This window comes from Cibotium barometz, chromosome 44 (genome assembly GCF_041138505.1).
Source record: "Cibotium barometz isolate CiBa-2024 chromosome 44, ASM4113850v1, whole genome shotgun sequence".
NCBI classification, from domain to species: domain Eukaryota; kingdom Viridiplantae; phylum Streptophyta; class Polypodiopsida; order Cyatheales; family Cibotiaceae; genus Cibotium; species Cibotium barometz.
The window spans coordinates 38,846,086-38,873,296 of record NC_141089.1 but is presented as its reverse complement, the minus strand read 5'-3'; the positions used below and the strand labels follow the sequence as shown (position 1 = coordinate 38,873,296).

General features: G+C 51.2%; 1 protein-coding gene across 4 annotated transcripts in view; it reads right to left on the bottom strand.

Moving 5' to 3' along the window:
- Positions 1-27,211, bottom strand: part of LOC147613264 (uncharacterized) — a 229,187-nt gene that overhangs the window by 86,819 nt on the left and 115,157 nt on the right. For all 4 annotated transcript variants that reach the window (XM_086782544.1, XM_086782543.1, XM_086782546.1 and 1 more), the window contains 2 exons: positions 19,651-19,776; positions 19,351-19,420 (listed from right to left, as the gene is read on the bottom strand). In XM_086782544.1, coding sequence (XP_086638670.1) covers positions 19,351-19,420; positions 19,651-19,776 — 196 coding nt within the window. The remainder of the gene's footprint in view (positions 1-19,350; positions 19,421-19,650; positions 19,777-27,211) is intronic.

The following is a 27,211-nucleotide window of genomic DNA, read 5'->3' as shown; positions in this document are numbered from 1 at the left end:
GGGGGGGGGGGGGGGGGGGGGCGCAACAGCGGAAGCAGGCGAGGGGGGCTAAAGAAACCCCGCGGCGGGCAATGGAGGCGGAGGGGGGGAAGGAACAAAGGGCAGGCGGGAGGGCGAGCAGGAAGGAGGGGGCGACAAGCGCGATGCAGAACCACTGGCAGGGGCGACGGGAGCTTCAGCGAGCGCAAGGTTTTCTGGTTCAATTCCAGTGGTGCAAAAGACTTACGATAGATCTTCAGTTGTTTGTTTCCACAGTTTCCGCTCTTGAGGCCTCCTCCTTGGTCTGCAAGATAGTGGGTAGCCGTCCGATGCGGAGAGAGCTTCGCGACCTTCTGCAAGGCAGCCTTGTTGGCGTGCCCGCCAAGATTGTCAGCGTAGATTTTTTGGGACGTGGCTACTACCAGATGGATTTCGAGTCCCCACAGGCAGCTCAGATGGTGCTGGCTCGGAGCCCCATTGCCCTCCGCTCATCCCGGGCGTTCCTGGCGCGATGGACTCATGGTGTCGACCCCGCCTCTGACCCGCTAGCAGGCGCGACAGGTTTCCCCGTCACTATCTGCTTTCCTGGACTCCGTAGGGAGTACTTGCCCCTCTTGTCATCCATTGGCAAGGCGTTCGGGCAGGTGGTGGAGACGCCTCAGACAGCGGCTTCAGTGATTGCTCGGGCAGCAGGACTCCCGGCCATTCGAGTTGTGGTTCCGTCACCGGAGTCCCTCCCGAAGACGATCCTTCTCCCTTGTCTTTCTGGAGGACATTTGATACAGCGCGTGGAGTATTCGGGCCTCCCCGGCCAGTGTTACACATGTCTGGAGATGGGCCATCTCGCACGCGCCTGTCCCCGCAAGGGGGTTCATCCTTCACGCTATGCCGCCTCTGGACCCCCTGCAGGAGACCCGAGGGGTGGCCATCCACCTCAGAGACCGGACATCCCTGGCTCGCCACAGCAGGCGCCATCATCTGACGAGCAGGCCCCGGCGGAGGATGCCGCGCAGACCCAGGAGGCTGGCGGATGGCAGGAGGTTCGCCGGCGGAAACGCCCGGCCCGCAGGGACCGTCGCAGACGCCAGTAGGCAGCACAGGCTGGTGGACAGGTTGGCGGACAGGCGACTCCGGTTGGCGTACAGGCACCTACCCGCACTTATGCTCCAGTCAGGGATAGGCGGCCAGCAGGTCCCACCTCGATGGACGAGGATTCAGACTCAGTGCCCGTTGAGGCCGCTGGTGGAGCCTCCCACGTGGAGACCCCGCTCCCGCCTCCTCCCGCGGGGGGCCCCGCCCCCTCCTTGGAGCAGATTCCTAAGGATCCCGGGCCGCACTCTTCGACCCTCGGCTCCCCTTCCCCTCACCCGGAGAGCACTCCTTCCACCCCCCCCCTCTCCCCCCCCAACCCCCCCCCTCCCGCCTCCCCCGGCGGCCCCCCCTGACACCTATCCTCTGGCAGATGCCTCTCCATCCTCTCCTCGCTCTCCCCCCTCCTCGCCGCGAGCCCCCATCCCTCCCTCGGCCTCTCCAGGATACTTCACCAGACCACCCACTGCCCCGGGGCAGCGCAGCTGGGTAGGCCAGAGCTTAGTCCAGCGGCTGTTCCACCGCCACTCCGGGCCGGTGGAGATGGCGATCCTTGCTTCGCCCGCCACAGAGTTCTCTCCAGCCTCCCCTGGGGGGCCCCCGCGAGTGATGGGGCTACCAGTGGATTACGGTTTTTTCAGGTGCCTCCAGCTGGATGCTGGCCCGTTCGAGACACTGGTCGCGCCCTTGCGAGTTTGCGTGGTGTGCCATCCCTCTCGTTCTCCCTCAGTGGTGAGCAGCATGGTGGCTTTCTTCTTTGCTCTCAGTGTTGCCCCAGACACAGCATGGGATTGCAACTCTGTAGAGGAAGTTTTGCGTGATCAGATACTGGAGTTTTCTCACCACTTCAGTGACTTGGGGCTCACGGACCTATTGCAGACCCGATTACACTCAGCCCGCATGAGCTTGTTTGGTATAGGAGACTGGCGGGCGGATCCGGTCCACACCTCAGTTGAGGCGGTGCTTCTGATTCTCCTCCATGCCGCCCCGAGGGTGCAGCCTACCTTTAGATACATATATGCAGAGGATTGGTCTCACGCCTATGCCCTGGACAGGGCGAAGGCGGAGTGGGGCTGGACACAGAGACAGGTCACCCTCTTTTTGGAGAGACTCCGCACCCGGACAGACAGTGATTATTCTCCCTCCAAGCCGGCGCCCAAGACTCACAGAGTGGAGGGCAGATCATCCGGGCCGGCTGAGAGGGGTGAGCCAGTGGAGGCTGCTTCACTTGCCATAGCTCATCCATGAGGATCCTCTCATGGAACATCCAGGGTCTCGGTGGACAACGCTGCTACATTGGTCGGGGCAGACTTCGCCAGGAGATCCAGAGGGCTCTCGTTGGAGGACCCATAGATATCCTTTTCATCCAGGAGCACCACCTTTCTGCCGGGCGTACCCGCACCTGCGGGAAGATCTTGCCAGGCAGGAGTCACACTTTTTGGTCACCGGCATATGGCTCCCAGGGGAACCAGGGTGGAGTATGCATCTCAGTCAGCGAGCAGCTTCTATCCGAGGTTGTGGACTCTGGCATTCTGGTCCAGGGTCGTGCGCAGTGGATCATCCTTCGGGTTGGGGAAGACCGCATTGGCTTCCTCAACTTCTACGCCCCTAATGGGGCGACCGGGAGAGCCGAGTTCTGGAGCACCATTAGGCAGTCCCTCCCCTTGGCAGACCACTGGTGCCTCGGAGGGGATTGCAACATGCTGGAGGATGCAGAGGACAGGATGGGGGGCAGCCAGGAGACCATTCATGGGCCGGAGCTCGCTGCCTGGGAGGAACTAGTGCTACAGGTGAGAGGCCAGGATCCGTGGACTCTCCCGGAGTTTGGCAGGTTGCAGGGGAGTCTATCTTTCTCGCGCTCGGATAGACGGGCCACAGGAGTTAACCTTTCCCGCATCGACAGGTTTTACATTGATGAGTGGGCCTGTGATAGAGGTGGCACTGTGGGCATACTTGCAGGCTCCTCGTTTTCAGACCACTTTCCAGTGCTTCTCCAGATCGAGGACCCCACGAGAGGAGAGCAGGGCCAGAGCGTCCGGATTCCAGATTGTCTCATAGAGGAGCCCGAGATTGCGATCAGAGTTGAGTAGGTCTGGCAGGAGCTGCAGTTCAGGAGAGGATCGGCAGCCAGCCATCTTGCCAGTGGCTTGCAGGAGATCAGCCAGATGCTCAGACAGGCTGCCTTGGACCGGCTGGAGGCCTTCAGAGAGCAGGAGAGGAGCCTACGGAGGAGTCTAGCGTCCCTCCAGAGACTCCAGGAGAGGGATCCTACGAGCCCTTGGATCTCAGAGCAGATGGAGTCAGCTCGCACTGAGATCAGATCCATCGAGGAGAGGAGGGTGGAGTTCCGATTCCATGCTCGGGCTTCTTTTTGGACACAGGCTGGAGACAGAGTGACTCGAGATTTCTTTGAGGCGACGGGGCCTCGCTTCAGACGAGAGGGTCTCAGGCGTCTTCGGGAGGCCGATGGCCAGGTTGTGGTGGATCCCCCCAGGGTTCGGGCTATAGCCACAGATTTTTACAGGGATCTTCTCTCTGCTGAGCCAGCTGATGACAGGGTGAGAGAGGCTCGGGAGGCAGTCTGGAGCTTCACGAGACCGGTTGTGCCGGCCCATTTGCAGCACTCCCTTCTCTCCCCCTTCTCGGATACGGAACTGGAGGAGGCTCTTCAGGCATTACCTCGGGGCAAATGCCCAGGAGAGGACAGTCTTTCGGTGGCTTTCTTCCAGAGGTACTGGGGCCTCTTACATAGGGGCTTCAGATTGGCATTCCAAGAGATTATGGAGTCAGGAGTCATGCCGGACAGCATGGCAGAGGGGTTGATCCACTTGATCCCCAAAGAGGGAGGAGACAGACTGGAGATTAGACAGTGGAGACCGATCACCTTGCTAGGCACGGCCTACAAGGTCCTAGCTAAGGCGATCAGCAGGCGGCTTCAGCCTCACCTTCCGGACATCATCCACTCCACGCAGACAGGCTTCATCCAGGATAGGAGCATTCTGGATAACATTTTCTCTTTCTGGGAGGCTACGGCTCTGGCTAGATTTCGACAGCAGGATCTGGCAGTGCTCCTCCTCGACTTCGAGAAGGCATATGATCGGGTGGACCGGGCCTTCTTGGAAGGCACTATGGAGAGGATGGGCTTCCCCCCTCAGTGGATCCGTGGGGTCTCTGCACTCTACACATCGGCTCACAGCCAGGTGCTGATACACGGCGTGCGCGGAGAGAGGTTCCAGCTCTCGCGCTCGGTGAGGCAGGGGTGCCCCTTGGCGCCCTTTCTTTTTCTTTTTGTGGCGGAGGCTATGAGCACTTTTTTGACGGCACAGGATACAGGTTTGCGGGGCCTCCAGCTTCCCATCCGCACCTCGGAGGAGCTCCTAGACTCGGAGTTTGCGGATGACACTGCTGTCTATCTTCAGGGAGGTGAGGAGAACCTCCGCCGCTTCGCCTTAGCCATGGACAGGTTTTGCTGAGCTTCGGGCGCTTTGATCAACTGGCACAAGTCGTGTGGGTTGTGGGTCAGCTCTATGCCCCCCCCGACTTGGAGGCCAGTTGATGGTTTTCAGTGGCTGCCCCCCGGCACTACAGTGCGATATTTGGGATGCTATGTGGGCATTGACATATCTCCGGAGCAGCAGATAGCCCCCCTTCTTCTGAGCATTCGGAAGAAGCTTCTGTATTGGAGTACCGCTCGTTTATCTCTGGCTGGCCGAGTAGTTGTGGCCAACCAGGTTCTGCTTGCTACTATGTGGTACATCACTTCTTGCTGGGCCTTCTCTCGGGCGTGCATTGGCCAGGTGCAGAGGCTCATCAGGAACTTTCTTTGGTCCGGTGGCGACGGGCGGCCCGCCAAGGCCAAGGTGGCATGGGCGGTGATCACTCAGCCGAGGGAGAGAGGCGGCCTGGGCATTGTTGATCCTATTTGCCAAAGCCGAGCATTGCTTGGCAAGTTGGTAGTTCGTGGCCTCCTGCCAGGCGCTGAGCCGTGGAAGGAGTTTCTTGTCTCCAGGATGCTCAGCCGCACCCTTTCTCTTAGCGGCCCCTGGACCCCCAGCATCAGGTGGATCTTTACAGAGCAGCGATCCAGAGGAGTGGGCCTTGGCTTCGAGGAGCGTTTTGCAGCTAGCCTTCTGAGGGCCTGGGCGCATCTGAGGCCGTCACTCTTCCAGACTCCCCCGGGCACCGATGAGGAGCGCCTGAGGCAGCCTTTGATCTGGAACCCCTTGATTCGACTCCCCAGTGGCCATATGGTTGGATCGCGGTCTCACGTGTCGTGGGGCCCGCTGAGCTCTGGCCCAGCCCAGTCCCTAGACGACTGGGTAGGTTTTCTGCAGCTGCCTCTAGAGGCTCAGGAGAGGAGACTCAGTGGGATGAGGGGCAGAGAGTTGATGAGACAGGACATTGAGGCGGCCATCCCCCGGGAGTGGCGGACCCCAGTACAGGACCCTCCACCTCCACAGTGGATGGGTGTCTTTACTCGGCATGAGATCCTTCTAGCGGTCTGCGGCACAGCGGAGAGAGTCGCCCCACTCACTTTCGAGGTGGGAGAGGGTGGCCAGCTTCAGAGGACACGACTGGATTTGGATGGGCTCCAGGGATGTATTCTTCAGAGGGTGCGGGTGGTCGGCTTTCATCAGAGACAGTGGCATGTAGACCCCTCACCGGCCTCAATAGGGGAGGACTGTTCTTGGAGATTATGGGCTTGGGACAGCAGGCCTCTTATTCGCCTTCAGTGGGATCCAGGTGAGTGGTTTTGGCGAGATCCCTACTTGGCCCCTACCAGCCCAGGCGTCCCCTTTTTTCAGTACACAGCGAGGCTGGGGCGGCGGATTCAGAGACACAGGATAGCGAGCACCCCGGCGGCGGCCGAGCATTGGCGGCGACAGGGGCTCTCCCCTGCCTTTCTTAGGGACTTCTGGCAGGGCCTTTGGGCCAACTTCCGGCCCCGGAAGGTGACGCTGTTTCTCTAGCTCACAGCGCATAGAGGACTGGCTGTGGGGGCTTGGCTAGCTTTTGGCAGTCACCCAGCGTCCTGCCCTCGGTGCGGCCATGCACAGGAGTCGCAGCGGCACTCCTTATGGGATTGCCCACAGGCACAACAGGTCTGGCAGCGCGCTCTCAGGATGGTTTTTGCAGGCTCACCAGGTGAGATGCTGGTGACGTGGGGTGCGGTGGCTTGGGCCACGGACAGCGGCCCGGCCCTTGGATATGAGGACGTCCCTGGCAGTGCGACCATCCAGGTCTCTGACAGGGCGATGGCGGTGGTTCCGACGCCAGACTTCTCTTCGGCAGCCCCTCAGGAGGGGGTCGGGCACAGATGGGAGATGATCAGCAGCATGACGGCTTGGCACATATGGAGAGCCCGATGCAGGGAGGCCATTGACCGCCAGGCGACTCCACCGGCGGAGGTCATACAAGCCCTCTGGGTGGACATCATTCACACCTTGAGAGGACATTGGGGGAAACTCCAGGGCGACTCGGATCGCATGAGAGGGCGCCGCAAGGCTTTCCTCCGCACTTGGCAGCCTAGCCCTTTCCTCACCGCGAGGGGCGAGGATGTCACTTGGCACTACAGGCCTCCAGTTTGGCTTTTCTCACCTCCCACATGTACTACTAGGTAGCCCCCCCCAGAGAGCGGCCAGCCACGGGGGTGGAGCTCAGGTGTTCACTGTGTTTTTTATCCCTCCTTGCGAGGTGAGCTTTGTAGCCTTATGGCGTTTTCTCATTAACTAATAGAAGGATCGTTTTTCCGGAAAAAAAAAAATACAAAGGATCATCTGTTGATAACATGTACTGTCAAATGTTCTCATTTTACTTTTTCTCTCAGTTTTCCATGGCCTAGTATATCCATGGTACCGTTGTATTACTTTTGGTCTCATAGGCCCTTGGGGTCTTCCGTAGACGTTAATATAACTTTCTTTCTTTCTCTCTATGCGACACGGATACAGTTTGCAGTCTGGAACTGCAATGGAGCACTATGGTCGACCCAGGCCGCATGGATGATGTGATCACGATCCGGAACATTATTTTCTTTACAAACACACACCAAAGCCCTCAAAGAGGTCTGCCACATCTAACAGGATTCCAGTGGGAATCAGCTTTCAAAGGGAGCACACAGAGTGCAGGTACAGCTAGAGGATCAGGAGGAGTGACCATTCTATTCAGAACAGAGCTTCAATCAAGGATTAGCATTATCAGCAGAGACCCTAAGGCCCGTTTTATGTGGGTGAGATTTCAGCTGACAGAAGCCAGGACTATGTACATTGTTGTGTTACTTTCCACCAGACACCTCCCATTATGCCACAAAACAGAGGAGATAAGAGGATGAAGAGGAGATAGAGGAGGTGGAGGAGACCGGAGGAGCTACATCACCATACAGTACGCTCTCAGATGAGATTACTAGTGGGAGAGGTCTTCCTAGTGGGAGACTTCAATGCCAGGATGAGGTGCAGACAGTGCACTGCATATGATTTCGAGAGGGAGAGGTCTTACTAGTGGGAGACTTCAATGCCAGGATGAGGTGCAGACAGTGCACTGCATATGATTTCGAGGGAGATCCCATACAGCTACCTACTCTAGAGGACAAGGACTCTGGATCACGGAGGGTGTCTGCAGATACTAAGCCAGTCAAATACTATGGACAGGAGCTTCTAGAGCTAGGATCACACCACCGTCTCCTCATCTATAACGGGATGGAGAGATGGCCACAGTCAGGAGGACTTACATGGTTTCCACATGGAGGTGGAAGTAGCACAATGGATTACATCTTAGGCTCCCGGGCGACAGCTCAGCTCATACATGATTTCTCAGTAGCCCCCATACCCATCGGAGCTGATCACACATACTTATCTTTCACCATGATAGCCACGCCCCCTCCCCCCGCCTCAGCACCCACCTACACCACTGTCCACTTCACTCATGACTGTGATCACATATATCAGGATACCCTTTACCATGGTCTACTTGGAATGGATCCCGCGGCACCTCTGGAGATACATCACAATTGACTGATCTACTCCACTCCTCTGCCATTGCCAGCTTCCCTCATACCACCCATACCCCCTCTAAAGCTAAAGTAGGGATGATGCCCCAGAATGGTTGGTACAACGACGAGTGTCGTGAGACTCGTGCTCGCCTCAAACGACAGAAAGAACTAGGGGAGATCTCTGAGCGTGAAGCTCAAAGATTAAACCGAGCTCTAACTCGTCGTCCGAAGAGGAGGAAACACGAAATCAAACAATATTGGGAATTCTTCCAACTATTCTTGAGCATTAACTCGAAAGAGGCTTGGAGGCGGTTTCATGAGCCACGATCACCCACACCCATCACTGATCCGACCACTTGGCATGATTATACAAAATCCTTCTACCATGTACCAGATCAGCCCCCGTTACCCTCTCCACCCGATCCTCGACCCACCACCTCTACTTTTTTCACTTAGAGTATGGTAGAGAAAGCTCTTAAGAGGCTACATCATGGGAGATCTACAGATCATACAGGGATACGAGGTGATCACTTCTCTTATGCCTCTACCACCATAGCTCCTTTCCTTGCACATCTCTTCAACAGGGCACTTGTAGAGGGCTTCCCACACACATGGAGGATGAATATCATTACCCCATTCACAAATCAGGTGACCCAATGGATGCCGAGAACTACACGACTATCATGGTTGGCCATATTATGGCCAAGATATATGGATCAGTACTTGAGACAGCGCTCAGCTCTCTAGCCACTGGATAGGCTGGGTTCCATAGTAACTTTTGCACACTGGATCATGTCTTCCAAGTCACGAGAGCAGAGACTCTATTGCTGCTTTGTGGATTTCTGCTAAGCATTCAACACAGTGCCACGGGACCGGCTCCTACAGAGATTGCAGACTCTTGGGGTGCCTTCAGATATGATCTAGGGGATCATTGCTTTATATGAGAGGGTGACGGGACGAGCCAGATGCTGAGGTGGTTTGTTAGAGGAGATACATAGCACTATGGGGGTGAAGCAGGGCTGCCCACTCTCCCCGACACTCTTTGGCCTGTGTACATAGATGAGGTAACGGACTTCATAGACAGAGGAGGAGGGAGTGGTGCATCACTCTCAGGGGTTTTGGTCACTTTATTACTCTATGCAGATGACATCATTCTGATATCTGACTCGCAGGAGGGACTGCAGTGCCACATGGACACCTTAGATGATTTTTGTACACAGAGAGGCCTTTCAGTGAACCTTGGGAAAACCAAGGTTACGATCTTTCACACTTCCAGATGGGTTATGAAAGATACAATGATCACATAAAGAGGCATCCAGGTAGAGGTGACAGAATCAAATGTATACTTGGGTATTACCTTCACTAGTAATGGGAGCCGTTTCTCCATGAGACAGGCATCATAGGACAGACTCACCAGAGGTTATGCTGCCCTTGCATTGATGGAGCAAGGGTGTCATCAGCCTCACTTCCAGGAGCCTCGCACCAAAGGATGGCTATTTGACACCTTAGTCACCACAGCTATGCTGTATGCAGCACCGGTATGGGCCCCTAAACTCTCCACATATGATTGGCGTCAGATGGATAGACGGCAGATCCTCATGATCTCTAGGATGATTCGTAGCAAACCATCAGTACCACATGAGATCATCAAAGCAGAGCTTGCAATGCCCCCCATGATGGTAGAGGCTCCATTTCAGACCATAGCCTACATAAGACGGACCGGAGATGGGTCCAGAGAGACTACCCTGCTTGGCCATGGAGTCCTCACATAGTATTACCACCGAGGGCCATCACCCATCATGGTATGCTGCAGTAGATGAGTGGTTCTCAGCACATGGGCTTGACATGGATAGATTACCGCCCTTCCAATATGATGATGACTCCCAACACTTTACACTCTCCCGAGAGGAGAGAAATAGAGTTCTGAGACAGGCTTTTATCCAGGTGCGCACAGGGAAGACTTGGTCGGGTCCCCTTTCCACCAAGATGCAGTACTACAGAGATCATTTCCTTAGATTCACACAAGATGGATTTGTCAGACGCCCAAGCTATATGGATGTACACATGTCTCACACTATGAGGGTGACTATTGGTCAGATCAGAGTTTCCTCTCACACTCTGGAGATTGAGGCAAGGAGAGCAGCACAGACCCCTAGAGAGGACAGTATGCAGATTATGCCACAGAGAGGTATAGACAGAGGAGCATTACATATGCAGATGCCCTGTATATTATGAGATCAAAGGAAGATACCACTGGTTGCTCAGAGAGGGTTTGGTCCACTTAGCCAGGTGAGGGAGTATCCTAATTAGAGATGCTTACGCCTTTCCTCCTTCAGCTACACCGACATAGAGAGAGGCTTCTACATGTGTAGAGCCAGAGATCCCAACCACAGATCACTAGCTTCGTCAGGCCTATCAGCGAGCCACATCCCCCTCCCCCTATATCATACGAGGGCTCAAACTACAGAGAGCCTCGGAGAGAGCCTCGAAGATCAGAGCTGCCAGGCAACCACGACTACCCGAGCGCAGACCACCACTACTCCATTAGGCCCAGTCTGCCCAAATCCAGGCACATACCGCAAAGCTATGGAGGAGAGAGTCCAAAGGCTACACTAGGGCACAATAGATGTGATCCTCCTCGTCCCATGCCCCATGTATGATGGTACTACACCCCACCATCTCCACTAGGTGGAATTAGTAGAGTATACCACCTATCATGATTGTACATCTATAGCATGCTACTCATGACATGGACTTGTTGTATACAGATTTGTCTCATAGGCGAATCTGGCCTTCGTCGAGGCATGGAGGGTGGGCAAAGACACCACCAAGGAACGCGCACTCATCCTCAAGTTTGTGGGGTTGGAGGCAAGGCAAGCATTCCTTACCAAAATCCGGGCACTAAAAGGAGAAAAGACTTACCTCGAAGACGATCTCACACTAGCACAGGTGGCACACAGGAGGGAGTGCATGCCATGCATCTTGGATGCATGGAAGGCAGGGAAATGGGCAGTGTACACAGACGGGAGGGTGGTCATCACCGAGCGACATGCCCAATGACAATGCGAGACCTATGAGACCAAGCTAGAGATTGCGGTTTGGAACTGCAATGGCGCCTTGAGAACAAATGCAGGTCTATTTGAGGAGACATTTAGAGGGAGAGACTTGGTCTTATACACACAGAGACATCAGTGCCAAGGAAGTCGCCTTCTAGAGGTGAGAGGATACAGATGGGAATTTGTTCACCACCCATACCCACGCGCAACAGGGGGTACCCAGGGGTCGGGAGGTGTGGCTTTATTATACAGGAATGAGCTTCAACATGTGATACAGGTGGTCGGGCGGGATGAGGTTGCACAGTTTTTGTGGGTGAGGATCCAGACAAAGAGGGCCCAAGACATCTACCTTGCAATGTGCTACTTCTAAATATGCCACCCATGGAGAGTCCCCGTACCGGCCCCTTTATGATGACATTATGAAGTTTTCCAATCTAGGGGACATCCTCCTGGCTGGAGACTTCAATTCCTGCACCGCAGGTGCACAAGTACCCTTCTTTCAGACAGATGATCCCATGTACCAGGAGATTGGCACGGTGGGTACGGATCTGGAGTGGGCATCACAGGATACAGCAGCCCGCACAGACTATGAAGAGTATCTCTTAGCCCTCAACAGGGCTTATAGGCTAGCCATTTATAATGACCTGGCCAGATGGCCTAGATCCAACCCCTTCATGGAGCAAGTACAGTGGACTATCTAATGGGATCCCTCTCTCTCATCCCACTCATTCCAGAGTTTACCATCTCGCCTCGCTACATTGGTGTTGCAGGCGACCATGCATACCTGGCCTTCTCCTTCACGTGCCGATACACCATCCAACCACCTACTTTGCCCCATCACCGTCCGAGATACCACTTCACTAGAGAGACCTCTTCCATCTATTTTGATCACGTCTACTGCATGCTCTCCGACCTCAACCACCACATCCCACTAGATGAGCTTACCACACACCTCTCAGCCCCCCTCCATATGTCCGCTGCAGCCGCCTTCCCGCACTCCAGAGCCACCCCTACATCACCAAGAGGGACTATCCCACATAAAAGCTAGCACAACGAGGAGTGTCATGATACCCGAGCCCGTCTACATCGGGAGATGGTGCTAGGATCCACCACTCACCAGTAGGCGTGAGTGATCTTTCGACGTCTCACACAGAGAAAGAAGAGAGCCCACCTAGCCAGGCTTGAGCAGGAGCTATACCAAGCTATTTCTTGGAAGGGACTGTAAGGAGACCTGGAGGATCTTCCAGGATCATTGCCTGCCGACTCCAATTACTTCACCCGGCACCTAGCACACCTATGCCACCTCTCTACCATGCCCCTGAGCACCCACCTCTCCCCCATCCACTCGAACATCGTACCCCATATTCTTCCTTCTTTCACCTGAGCATGGTGAGAGATGCTATTGACAAGATGCAGACTAGGAGAGCACAGGATCATGATGGAATCCTCACCGAGCATTTCTCCCATGCTAGGGACACGCTAGCCCCTTTACTAGTTCACATGTTTAACAGGGCTTTATGTGAGGGCTTCCCTGCCAGCTGGTCATCGAATACTATTGTACCTATCTTGAAAGCAGGTGACCCCATGGACCCCAACAACTACAGGACTATCATGATTGGTCACACCTTGGCCAAGATTTATGGTTCGATTTTGGAGCATGAGCTTAGTAGATGGTCCGAGGAGCAGAGACGCAGAGCACTGGGGCAGGCAGGCTTCCGGAGAGGGCACTCCACACTACATCATATATTTACACTATGGGGGATCATTGAGGAGGGGAGAGCTCATGGGCATCGGATATACTGCTGCTTTGTGAATTTCCGCAAAGCTTTTTATACCGTCCCACGGGCCAAACTGATGAGGAGACTACAGGATATGGGAGGCCAGCAGAGATGCTTTGGGGGATCATTACACTCTATGAGTCAATCAAAGGCAGAGTACAAGCTCCAGGAGGTGACTTAGAGATCATATGCAGCACTATCGGGGTGAAGCAGGGCTGCCCCTTGTCTCCTACTCTATTTGGTCTATACATTGACGAGATCTCGGATAACATAGACAGACAGGGAGGACCAAGTGCACATTTAGCAGGAGCCCTAATATCGATCCTCATGTATGCAGATGATATTGTTCTTATTTATGATTCACCATAGGGGCTGCAGAGGCATTTGGATGCATTACGAGCCTTCTGCGAGGACCGGGGCCTCACTGTCAACCTTGGAAAGACCAAGGTCATCATCTTTAACACCTCCTCACAGTGAATAAACAGATCTGCAGTACAATTTACATACAGTGGAGACCCTATGGAGTATGTTACCTCATATGTATATACCTTGGGATCACTTTTGCTGGACCTCAATTCTCGATGCGGAAGGCAGCTGAAGCCAAATTGATGAGGGGATATGCAGCCCTTGGCTCGCTAGAGAGGCAATGCTCACAGATACAGTTTCAAGAGCCGAGGACGAAGCTTTGGCTATCTGCTACTCTAGTTACACCTACACTATTGTAAGGTAACCTCATCTGGTGGGTCCTAGCTTACACCACAGGAGGAGACAGAGGAGAGAGACGGCCGAGACAGATACAAAGGAGGTATATGATGGGTGGAAGCCGATGGAGAGGCCCCTAGTGGTGATGATCTCACGCATGATTAGGAGTAAGCCATCAGCGTCACATGAGATTGTGTGGGCAGGGTTGGGGGCTGCACAGATAGTGACAGAGGCTCCATTCCAGACGGCACACGCTATGGGAGCTTCCACTAGATAGATACCCCGGTTGTCCTGGAGTCCTCGACACAGCTGACACTTGAGGGGGTTACAGAGTGCTAGTATGCACAGGTAGGCACTTGGTTTGGCATGCACGGTATGCAGATCGAGACACTCCCCCTATTCTAGTACATCATAGAGGCCCCGTTATTTGCTCTCAACCGCACAGAGCGGAACAGGGTTATCAGAAAGGACATTGTCAGACTGGATACTCAGAGGACATGGAGTTCACCTAGTCGTCCACTGGGGACGAAGATGGCCTTCTACAGAGATCACCTCCTATGCCTAAGAGAGGATGGTTTCATCATCCGCCCATGCTACATCGACACACACCTATCTTTTGGGGTGAGATGTGCGATCGGCCAAATCCGCACCTCGTCCCACTAGCTAAGAGTGGAGATTGCCAGATATGGGCCCAGGGTGGCCGCACTAGAGGACAGGATATGCCAGCTCTGTCACACAAAGCCCGAGACGACAGAGGATCATTGCATATGCCGATGCCCTATATACTATGAGATTTGGGGGAGGTTCCACTGCCTCTTCCGAGCTAGGTTCGGACCACTTTCCAGGATCATGGACTTCCCGGATCAAACATGCTTGGGACTTTTTCTTCTTGAGCTCTGTAGACACAGGGAGTCCTTAGTGAGATCCAGATCAGCTGTACATGCTCGAGGATCAGCACAAAGAGCTCTCACTAACTTCTTCCATACCAGCACTCCGACAGCCGATCCACCCATCATACCCGGACCACAAGCTAGTGCATGAGCTCAGCCGAGAGGTGTGACACTCAACTGAGCCTCTGAGTTATGTAGAGCTCGACGCCCCTAGACCCCATAGCCCTCACCCATGGCCACGCCACCACAAGAGGATCCATGCCATCATCTCCCACCATCGCAGGAACTTCTCACGCCAGCTAAGTTTTTCCACCTTGAGCACCATGTCACAGTGGCCCATGAGGGATGTATTAGGGTGATATGAGAGCTCTGTGCTCATGTACCTAGATCAGATTTTATAGTTCTAGATTTTTGTTATCTTTCTTTATTACTATTTTGTACCCAAGATGATGTACCTCATGGATATGACGTAACCTTTTGGTCTCATGGGTCATTTTGGCCTTTTGAACACGTTAATACAACTTTCTTTCTTTCCATGATGAGATATGCCATGGACATTATTGTATCACTTTGGTCTCATAGGCCCATTGGGTCTTAAGTAGATGCTTAACATATCTTTCTTTCTTTCTTTCTCTCCCCAATGAGAGAGCTATGTTTATGTTTTGTTTCTGTTATATTTTCCATTCCATGATGAGATATGCCATGGACATTATTGTATCGCTTTGGTCTCAAAGGCCCATGTGCCAGCAAGAAGTCAAGTCAGAGGAGCACTTCATATGCAGATGCACCGTATATTATGAGATTTGAGGGAGGTTCCACTGTCTCTTCAGAGAGGGGTTTGGACCCTTATCTAGGATCATGGATTACCCAAATCAGCGATGCCTGGGCCTCTTCCTAATAGAGCTTCACCGCCACAGAGACTCACGGATTAGGGAGTCGAGACCCCATGGGAGACACCCACCCCAGCCCCAGGCGACCTTCACTGAGTTCTTCCGACCACGAGATGATGCCCACCAGTTATGGATAACATACCCATAGCCTCATCGAGCCACATTCTTGAGTGCCTGACCCCCCCGCCAGAGCCCACTCTGGCATGACTCTAGACCGGGCCACGGCACATTTCAGCAATTGGGTGTGCAATTACTTCAAATTGAAAAGCTAAATGAGAAATTCGGGATAATATCAAGTGAAATTAGTCATTGTTTGATTTCAATTTCAAACATATGTATGTATATCTACATTGATGTATATATATGTATGTGTATGCAAGCTTCAAACCTAGGGCCTGGGGAAAAAAAAACCTTTTAAAAAAAACCCTAAAAATGACTTTTGGGCAAAACATTGTTTCGGCTAGGAGGTTTCCCATTTCGAAGGGACGAAACGCATTTTCATGTGACTACGTACAGGGCACCAAGGTAGGCAGGATTCAGGAGGAACTTCTCAATGCCGGATCACATATTCATGCTTCGGGCTATCATTGAGCAGGCCAAGGCAGATGACCACTAACTACATTGCCGCTTTGTGGACTTCCACAAAGCTTTTGATAGAGTGCCTCAAGCCCGTCTCCTACACTGCTTACAGCATCTGGGAGTCCCGTCTACCATGATCTGGGCAATTATTGGCAGGGTGAGGTGCCCGGGAGAACTATTTGAGGAGGTCTCTAGCACCATCAGAGTGAAAGATGCCCACTATCTCTGACCCTCTTTAGACTTTACATAGACGAGATCTCAGACTTCATTGATAGAACCGAAGGCGGAGCAGATTTTCTAGGAGCTATTCTTGTTTCCATCCTTTCATACGCTGATGATATTGTACTCATTCCACATTCTACGCGGCTACAGAAGCATATGGATACTTTACAGGATTTTTGCACACAAAGGGGGCTATCAGTCAACCTTGGGAAAACAAAGGTCATGGTATTCCACACCTGCTACCCAGTTGCAGGCCGTAGAAAGATCAATTACATGGGTAGCATGGTTGAGATGGTGCAATCATGTCTACTCGGAGCTACCTTCACTAGTCCACGCTTTCTCTATTGGACAAGCAGCAGAGGATAGACTCACTACAGGATATGCACCTCTGGCCTTATTGGAGAGGCAGTGTTTCCAGGTGCATTTTCAGGAGCGGAGGCCGAAGGGTTGGCATTTTGACACCCTAGTCACCCCAACACTTATGTATGCAGCTCCCTTCTGGGCACCAGCTTTCTCTCTGGCAGATTGGCAGCGCATAGAGCGTCCTTAGATTATGATGCCATCACGGATGCTACATAGCAAGCCATATGTTCCCCATCAGATCATCTAGGTAGAGTTTCTTGCAGCTCCCAACAGCCCTCCTCCCAGCTTACCATCACCAGTTTTTCCAGCCTAGAGGGATGGATAGGGAGGCACTGGAGCCCATCACAGTGGATTCGGGAGCCTATACCACGGTGCCCTGTCGCAGGCAGGCCCATGGAAGTCACATCAGATCTTGCACGCACACTCCAGAGAGTCCTCATCCTGTCGACCACCTCCAGCTCATCAGCCCCGGATTCAGGAGATCCTGGCCCACCATCAGGCAGCCTCATCCTCACAGCAGACTATCAACATCTCTAGCCTTCTCATATCACCCATGATGGACACCCTAGAAGGGCCCTTGCCTTGCATACAAGGTTGATTGACTGTTTTTGTTCAGCTCTCCCATATCCCATCACTTATTGTACCCTATACCTAACATAGTAGGATCTAGATTTTTCATCTTGTATAATCTCAGAGTCTGAGATCTTAGCTTTCAGTTTTCAGTTTTAGTTTACTGTTGCTTTTTCTTATTTCATCCATTACGAGATCCCGGGATACATACAGATACACATGTGACATGCCATGCGTTCACAATCGGCCAGCTCAAGGTATCCTCCCACCACCTCAGAGTAGAGACTGGTAGAGCTGAGGATATCCCACATGAGGAGAGGTCATGCACAGTATGCATCAGAGGAGCACTAAAAATGAGGCCCACTATATGCTCAGTTGCCCAGCTTACTATGAGATACGGGGAGATTTCACTGCCTCTTCCGAGAGGGATTCGGACCACTCACACAGGTGATACAGTTTGAGGATCAGAGGTGCTTGGTCATGTACTTGATGGAGCTCAGATGACATAGGGATGTAGTGTTGAGGAAGCATGCTGAGAGACAGACTCGGCTCCAACAGGACACCTCACAGAGAGCCATCACAGATTTCTTTGTGGTACATACATCCACATTGGAATCCACTGCCGACAACAGTTCCTCTACTACGACATCAGAGCCCACCACCCATACTCACGCTCCAGCTCCACGCCCCAGAGGAGTTCTTAGTAAGAGAGCTCGATCCATTCTACGAGCCAGACATCCCCGACCCAGAGCATCAGGACCCTCCACCACACAGAGACGGATTCGTAAGGCTCTCCGCCAACATGTCACGATCCCATCACAGAGGCCTGACATTCACTCCCACCATCAGATCGGTTCTGGCCGAGGCGGGTATCGTCATTAGCTGATCACAGCATATCTCACTCTACACAAGATCATCTGATGATCACATGTACTATCGGATGTTTTCATTTTACTTTTCTTTCAGTTTTCCATGGCTCAGTATATCCATGGTACCATTGTAGTACTTTTGGTCTCATAGGCCCTTGGGGTCTTCCGTAGACGATAATATAGCTTTCTTTCTTTCTTTCTCTCTCTCTCCCCCCTCCAACAATATGTCAACTCCCTCTGAAAGTGGGCAACGAGGGAGGGAGCCCCTCTTTTCTTGTGGTGCTTCGAGCTCTTCTGAGGGGTAGTCTCCTTTTAGTAGACGCCTATTTCCAACTAATATAAGGATCTATGCCCGTGCGGAGGGGGGGGGGCCGGCGGGGGGGGGGGGGGGGGGGGGGGGTGGGGGGCCGAGGGGAACTGCACACTCAACGTATAAGAGGGTAGTGCCAAAACTCAGAATTTACACCTTTACCTGCACTTCAACACGAGCTCCTTCATATGGATCCCTAGTGCTAGACCTAAGCCATTCTCTGCTGTTGGCCAGCCGAGCTAAGTTCTCCATCTGAAGTACCCAATCTTGGGCAGAATTATCATGGCCAGTGTAATTGAACTGATTCCTCTGATATGCCAAAGGTAATTTTTTTGCCTCCACGCTTATAACCTGAGTCCTTTGCTCCCTTCCACAGAAGAACCACATTGTCCCTAACCTTCTGTATCAAACACGTGTGAAGACGAAGACGATGCTCCCTTTTGATGCCAGGCATGCATGACTTGGTCAGGTCACTTGTCTGCTATCAGTTTATCTCCACAATTCATTTATCTCCACTATTTCCATTCCCTTTTTTAAGGCAATGTGAGCATTACCTCCTCAATTCGGGAAGAGTCCCTCCGTTAAGACATTGCACAGTACCCCAACAAGGAGGTATGGTATATGCCATTCCCATGGCTCAGAGAGACCACTTCCCTCCTACCTTTGGGCGGACCCAGGACCCAACAACTGCCGCATTAAGCCATGCACTTTTGTCACTTTGCACACCTATATCCTGCCCCCCAAAACCAAAAGTATAAAATCCCAAATTGACAGTAATATGTTTTGGGAAACTTCAAGGCTCACATTGATGATGCACCATAGAGATTACAACTTGATATTAGTATATCCACTTACGTTTATTACCTTGTTTTGGATTAGTAGTGTTCATGATGCTCTAAAATCTACTTGGGCAAACATTGCAAGCCTAGGCTTATGTATTACACAGATAAAACAGCATGTTAAAAAACGGTTTACAGTGCTTCTATCACCACAAAAGAAAGAGGGGAGCAAGAAAATCTACAGCAACTCGTTAATTAAAACAACGCACTGGATGCACAAATGAACTACCTGACCAGTTGCAAGTCTTCATCACTCACTGCTTCAGATGAGAGGGATGATACATGGTCCAGCAACAAAACTGAAAAGAATACCCATAAGATTATTCTCAAATGCATGCATACATGCATGCACACATCACACATACATATATACACATAGACATACATGCATGCATGCATACGTGCACACACACACACATGCGCACATACGTGTATCTGAAAAACTTCAAATGGTACAGAAAATGGAACATCTTCAAATATGATGCTACAATGGGTTTAAAAAAATGCATGCTAGATGGCAATTTCTTACAGAGGTTCTCGCAAACACGTACAGCTGTCTGAACTGTACTGAGAAAAAAAGCACTGTTTCCTGGAGTGAAAGGTCCAACCATGAGACACTCAACAAACAGGTTCAAGAACCGGTCCTTTTCATCGGCTGCAAACCAACAAAAACTTCTCTAAGGTTCCCATAAAAACCAGGAAAAGAGAAATATGGCATATTGAAAATTCTGCAACACACTGGTGACTTTTAGCATACTTATTGAGAAAAAAACTATGGGCTGTTAGACATGGCAGAATGTCTACTCAATAAGCAACAACATGCTTGTAAATCAAATCAAACCACGATTTTCTTGTATGTATATTCCTATATTGTTTCTTTGTCACTGTTTAGTGGGTGTCCTCCCTGTTGCAGCGATGCTTACTAAAAGAGGGATAGCTGGAGCCACCTGCTGCAAATGACTGTACCACATCTGCTATGGCATTGTTTGGAGACAAGGGAGTTTCTTCCCGATGATATCTCAGGTTGCTTTCCAAGCAGGCAATATGGAAAGCATTTCTGGATATTTGGGACTGGTGTTCCCAACCCTCTTAATTTTAATGTTTTCTTTCTATGGACTAGATATTGGGCTCATGGACAATATGCAAGATGAGAAACAATGCTATGTTTGGACAGTTGCCTCTAGAGGCATATGCTTACTTTAAGATGAATTTGTGACAATCCCAACATGACTGCTTCCAATTGGAGGGCACTGCTTTTAGCCAGTTTGAGGTGTTTTTCCACTAGTTCTAAAGTTCTTTGAAGATGGACTATCTTGAGTCCATCTCATGTATTGTACATAAGTCATTGTTAATAGAAGAATGGTTTTCACACACACACAAAAAAAAAAGTGTGTGTGTGTGGGGGGGGGGGGGGGTGCGAGAGGAAGAACACAAACAGCATTCTTTTGTTTGGAGGGAGGGTAGCTTTGCAGGCTTTCGTATCATTTCTGCTGGTGATCAAGCCTTTTCTGGTCCTACCATTTTGGTTAGGCATGACCTAGAATCTCATATGGCCTATAATGATCCTCAAGGCAGATGGATGATCATTCAATGTATGGTGAATGGTGAGATATTTGAGTTTGCAACTGTATATGCTTCGCAAACATCTGCAATTCGAGCTCAAATGTAGCAACAACTCCAAGCTTATCCATGGGTGAGAAATGCCTTTTTATGCGGTGACTTCAATAATTCACCAGACTATGAAGATAATCTCTCTCACATATCACACATGATTGGTTCTAAGAAAAGGACATGGCAAAATGTACTTCGAAGCACGAAAGCATGTGACTTATGGAAGCATCTAATGCCTACCCAAAAGGAATATACCTTACATCACAATGCAGCCAATGACTATTGGGCAACATTGGATCGATGTATATGCTAAATGCAGACCAGTTTTACTTGCACTATGTCCATAGACTTCTCTATGCAAACTTCAGATCATTTCCCCTGTGCATGATGTACCTTTCCCTCTCAAGAAATTGCTTATAGTTAATAATAGCTACCCGACACATAAGCAATTCAAAGCTTTGGTGGACACTGCAATTCAGCCCATAAAGCTTCACATGCAAATAGATGTAGATCTAGCGTACTGCAGATTTGCAATTACACTCCAGGATGCTATTTAAAAATATGGGAAATCGTGGACATGGAAAGGCAAAATGTATTGATTGCAAAATCAACAATACAATTACTGACACAGCATAGTCAGTATATGAGGCTGGACGCTCAAGAGCAAGATCCCTTCTACAGGCTCAAAATTGCTTGAAATGCAATGATGCTATGAAACTTCAAAAATGGCAAATTAGGGAAAGACAAAAATCTCTGGAGGGTAAAGGTTGCGCAGTGGACTCAAAATAAACATCAGCTAGGGACAGAAGTAATAAACTATTTCACTACCCTTTTTGCTGCCCCTACACAGCCATCACAGCAAACCCTGCATGCGCATCACATTCTTTTGGAATAGGTTGAGCAAATTGTTACACCTTAGAAAGCATTGGAAATGGAAGTGTCTTTGGTAAAGGAAAAGTTGCATGATGCCCTGCATGGTTTACGAAAATGAAAATCTCTTGGCTGGGATGGCTTGACAGTAGAGTTCTTTCTTGAGTATTGGGATTCGCTAAAAAATGAAGTGCTCTATATGATTAATATTTGTTGGCACTCTAGTGTGCTGCCAGCTTCTTGGAAGCAAGGGTCGTGTGTTTGCTCCCTCAAAAACAGCTATCTGATAAACTGACAGATTGAAGACCTATCACCCTTATGCCTGTTGTTTACAAGTTAGTTGCTAAAATGTTGGTCAGTAGGATTGAAAGATGTCCGTCATGATGGGCTGCACCCTACTCAATATGGTTTTGTGCCTAAGTCACTCACAGAAAATCTCCCCCTATTTCCCACAAGTGAATGGCCAAGCAGAAAGCAGCACGAACAAAGTTTTGTGTGCTCTTTCAACCAAAACTGTGGAGGCCAGCCACAACAATTGGGAACAAAATTTTTTGGCAACACTTTGGGCTTATAGAACTTCCTACAAGGTAGCAACCAATGCCACCCCCTTTAGTTTAACCTATGGTGAAGCGGTCATGCTAATGGAGTTCTTGGTCCCTAGCTTGAGCATTGCCATACAAGAGGAGCTCACATGAAACATCTTAGGTTGTCGCCTTTTTGAGCTTGAAAAGCTTGATAAAACACACCTTTTAGCAGTATACAGCATGATAACATTGTAAACACCTACATAGGCATTGAATATGCAAAATACATGAATGAGGACATGCTCATAATGCAAATAGATATTGAAAAGGCATTTGACACATTTCAATGGCAATTGATAGCTCAAAGGATGGACAAAATGGGTTTTGCTCCAAAATTGAGGAACATCATATACTGGTTGTATAACGAAGGGACAGCCCAATGTATTATTGGAAATGAACTCTCTGCTCCATGGAAACTTGGATGATCCATGAGACAGGGATGTCCACTGAGTGCCTTGCTTTATGCGATAGCTACTCACCCATTGCTCTTGTACATGGACAATTTGATTGTACAAGGGAGGCTGCATTGTATTGACATTACAAGAGCCAGTCGATTTGTTAGTCAAGCGTGTGGATGCCAATGCAATCATGGATGCGCTGAAGCTATATGGATTAGCTGTTGGATTGAAGGTTCATTTTACTAAGTCGAAGCTATTGCCTCTTAAAGAATGTGATTGGCATTCCATTCTTTGGGCAAGTTTCATATTGCCTCCTCACAGATAATATGGCATCTTGGATATCCTATCGGATGGAAAGTGTCTCTAAAGCAACAAAGGCAATGGGTTATGGATAAGCTAAATCATAAGATTGAGTATTGGAAATTGTCGACATGGTCATTGCATGTACGGCTACATATTGTCCAATCCATCATCATGGCCTATGTTCAGTTCCACTTGCCTCTTATGCCTTGGTCAAATAAGGATACTCACAGTTTCATGTCCAAAGCTTTAGAATGTTTATGGCAGACAAAAGCAGATAGAAAGGGTGTCAAATTAGTCAAAAAATGCACTCCCAAAATGCATGGGGGCTTGAATATACTCAATATTCGTTACCATGTCATTCCAATAAAGGCAAATCTACTTCTTGAATTCCTTCACCAAAAGCAAACTTGGACTTTGATGCTGGCACATTTGATTCAAACAATGAAAACAAAAGCTTTTGGGGATTGGATAGTTTTCCATCAAGACATGATATTCGGAAGATTTGAAGGCCGGATTGTGAGCTGCCCTTATTCCACCAAGCTTATACATAACTAGCAAATGCTTCTTTGTAATCTTTCTTAGTCAAGCAGACCTCTAGATAGAGGCAACGCTTTGCGAAAAGAAAGTATTCTTTGGAGTAGAGCTTTTCAGCATTCATTGGCTGCAATAAAACCCAAAAAAGCGTACTTCCTCTCCAACTTTGGTGTACTTTTAGCTGATGATGTTGAGATGATCAAGGCAATGTATTCTCCTTTCCATAGGCTGTCGGAAGATATAATCGAGGTATGCATCACAGGCATATATGTGAAAAGATGCAGGGGAGAAGAGAGCTTGAGCTCTTGCAAGCACACACACACTCACAAAACCCTAAAAGAGAACACACAAGGAGAGAAGCTGAAAATCTTCTTCTTCTTCACACAACACTCAGCACACACATATACAAAGATAAGAGTACACACAATATGAAAAGATACTCAACCAAATACATACTAGGGTTCTCTATAGTGTGAACCCAACTAAATGAGCTGGCGCTATAACTATGCCAGTCTCTAGTATGGCTATCACACAGCCTGTCATCCCACTGGCCGCATATCACCTATGATCTCACCAACCATGCCAGTGGTGTAAGTGTGGGGCCTATCCCCCAGGCGGGTCATCAATGTCTACCGCCTCACTAGATGAGCTCGATATCTCAACACTCCCCCTCGAGCTCAACTCCATCTCATGTACACCAAGCGAAGCCCTGAATCTGCGGAGCTTCTCTGTACCCAATGCTTTGGTGAAGATGTCAGCGACCTGATCCTGTGTACTGACATAAACAAGGTCAACGTCTCCTGCCAAAACCTTCTCTCTGACAAAATGATAGTGGACCTCTATATACTTCGTGCGAACATGAAAAACTAGGTTCCTGGCCAACTGTATACTGCTAATGTTGTCATAAAAAATGACAACTTGTCTATCCACTGATAGATCCAAATCTGCAAGTAGCTTTATCAACCAAGCTACCTCACATGCTGCCATAGCAGCACCTCTGTACTCGGCCTATGTACTAGATAGAGCAACCGTAGGCTGCTTCTTGCTGCTCCAAGTCACAGCAGCACTCCCCAAAGAAAACATGAAGCCACTAGTAGATCTTCTATCTGAGATACTACCAGCCCAATCAGCATCTGTGTACCCACGTACACATATCTCTATCCCAGTTTCATAAAATAGTCCACAATGCAAAATAGACCTCACATACCTCACTATGTGTCTCAATGCATCCAAATGCGGCTTCCGAGGAACCTGCATAAACTAACTCACCAACCCAACAGCATAGCTCAAATCTGGCCTGGTGATCGTCATGTAGATCTAGCTTTGCTTTTCACCACAAGGCTTTTTCTCAACATCGGGCCCGCCTGGATAGATGGTATTTATTACATGCGGATCAATATGATGATTTTATATGCAAAATTTAGGTGAATCACTCACAAGTGATATCTGATCATGTATCTATGGATGGGGCTATACTTTGGACTACAATTAGATGATGTATTATCTGGGTGGATCACTCACAAGCATTATCTTATCATGTACCTCTATGGATGGTGCTATACTTCGGACTGCAATTAGATGATCGTCCTTTATACCACCATCGTCCGCTTCTCATCAATGACATTTTTCATAATTTGGTCAAAGAGGTCATTATACAGGCGATAGAGAGAGGGGGGGCGTGCAGGCGGGCGCACAATGCAGGGTGGAGGCGGGAGCTTCAGCGAGCAACGGGGCTTTTCTCTTCTGTAGCTAGAGCCAATGAGGTGATAGCTACAGAAGAGAAAAGCCCCGTTGCTCGCTGAAGCTCCCGCCTCCACCCTGCATTGTGCGCCCGCCTGCACGCCCCCCCTCTCTCTATCGCCTGTGCGCCTCCCACCTCTCCGCCTGTTCGCTTTTTCACCCCCCGCCTGCCTTCGCTCCCCTCTGCTCGCTTTTGCGCCCCCCCCTTCTGCCTCGCTGCTGCGCCTCCCCCCTCCTCGCCATTCGTCCCCCGCCTCTTCGTATTTTTGCCCCCAACCCCCTCTTCGCCTGTTCGCCCCCCCATCCCCTCTGTCGCCTGTTCGCCCCCCCTCCTTTCCGCCTGTTCGCGCCCGCCCCCCCCCCCTTCAGCAGCGCCCCGCCTCCCCTCCCATTCGCTTTGTTGCCACCCCCCCCCCCCTTCAGCAGCGCCCCGCCTCCCCTCCCATTCGCTTTGTTGCCACCCCCCCCCCCCCCCCCCCAGGGCTTCTCCTTCGCTTTCCCCCTCTCCCTCCTCTTTCGTGTTGTTCACCCCCAGGGGGTTTTGTTTTTTCTTCATTTTCTTCCGGTCTTCCGCCTCTTTGGGTGCAGCCCGTTTCTTGCAGGTTTTCCGCATTCGCCTCACCTTCGCCTGAGCTTCAGACTCTGATGGAGACTCCTCCCGCCTCGCCTCAGAGGGACTCACCCGCAGCCCCCTCGCCCGCCCCCAAGGTCATCCCCATCAGGCTTTCTCTTTCGCCGGAAGAGGAAGCGAGCCTCACTGCAGAGGTGGAACGCCTCCAGGCTCATTCCACCATCTGCCGTATAGTCGGCACTCGCCCCAGCAGAGGGGAGATCAGAGATCTTCTTCAGGCTCGACTTCTTGCAGATGTGGGCAAGCTCCTGGATGTACAGCTCCTGGGCCGGGGCCATTATCAGATCGAGTTCGAGGCCGCCCAGAGCGTTGCCAAGGTCCTTGCCATGAGTCCTCTGGACATTAGGGGTGCTCGGGCTTTCTTCAGACCTTGGCAGCATGGATTTGACCCAGCAGCGGCGGAGCAGGGAGAGCGCCTCTTCCATATTACAGTTTGTTTCCCTGGTCTCCGCCGGGAGTATCTTCCGCTCCTCCCCAGGCTCCGAGCATTGGTGGGCTCGGTACTAGAGACGGGCCCCTCAGCAGCTTCAGTGGTGGCCAGAGCAGCGGGGCTACCTTCGGTCAGAGTGTTGGTGTCTGACATCTCCTCCCTTCCTAAGGTCATTCAGCTACCTAGGATAGGGGGGGGTGGATAGATCAGAGAGTGGAGTTCTCAGGGCTCCCGAACCAGTGCTTCATTTGCAGGCAGGTCGGTCATCTGGCCAAAGCCTGCCCTCGCAGGAGACCTCGACCCTCACCACAGCAGCAGGCTACTGATGGCCCGCCCACAGATTCGGCTCGGCAGGCTGCCTCAGGGACACCTGCTCAGGCCACAGAGACCTCGGAGTGGCAGCCTGGACAGGGGCGCCGCCGAGGGAGACAGCCACAGCAGCACGCACAGAGACCGCTGCAGCAGCAGCCACAGTCTCAGCCTCACTGGGTTCCCGTGAGGAACAGCTTTGCTCCCCTTCAGGAGGAGACCCCTGCAGCGACTGAGGACCAGGAGATGCCAGCTCCCCCTTCTTCACCCCCCCCACCCCCGTCCCCTCCCACCGCCTCCACCTTCGCCTCCTCCCGCCTCCGCTCCGGTTTCGACAGCGGCTCCCTCTCCACCTCCCTCGCCTCCCCCTCCTCCCCCTCCGCCCGCCTCACCTTCCCGAGAGACCCTGGCAGTTCCTTGGCGCTCACCTGCAGTCCGGAGAGCGCTGAGCACTGACCTCGCTCGAGCATCACAGAGGAGACCTATGCCGATTAGGGCCTCACGGATTTCATCTATCCGCAGTCGGCTGAGTCGCCTTGGTATTAGACAGCGCTCGGAGGCTTTTGATTATACTTTCACACGGCTTTTTGGAGCAGAGGGCCCCCATGAGCCAGCACCCATTCGAGTTCATGTAGTGATACCTCCGGCCCGCGGGGAGGAGGCACTAGACTCAGCGGTGG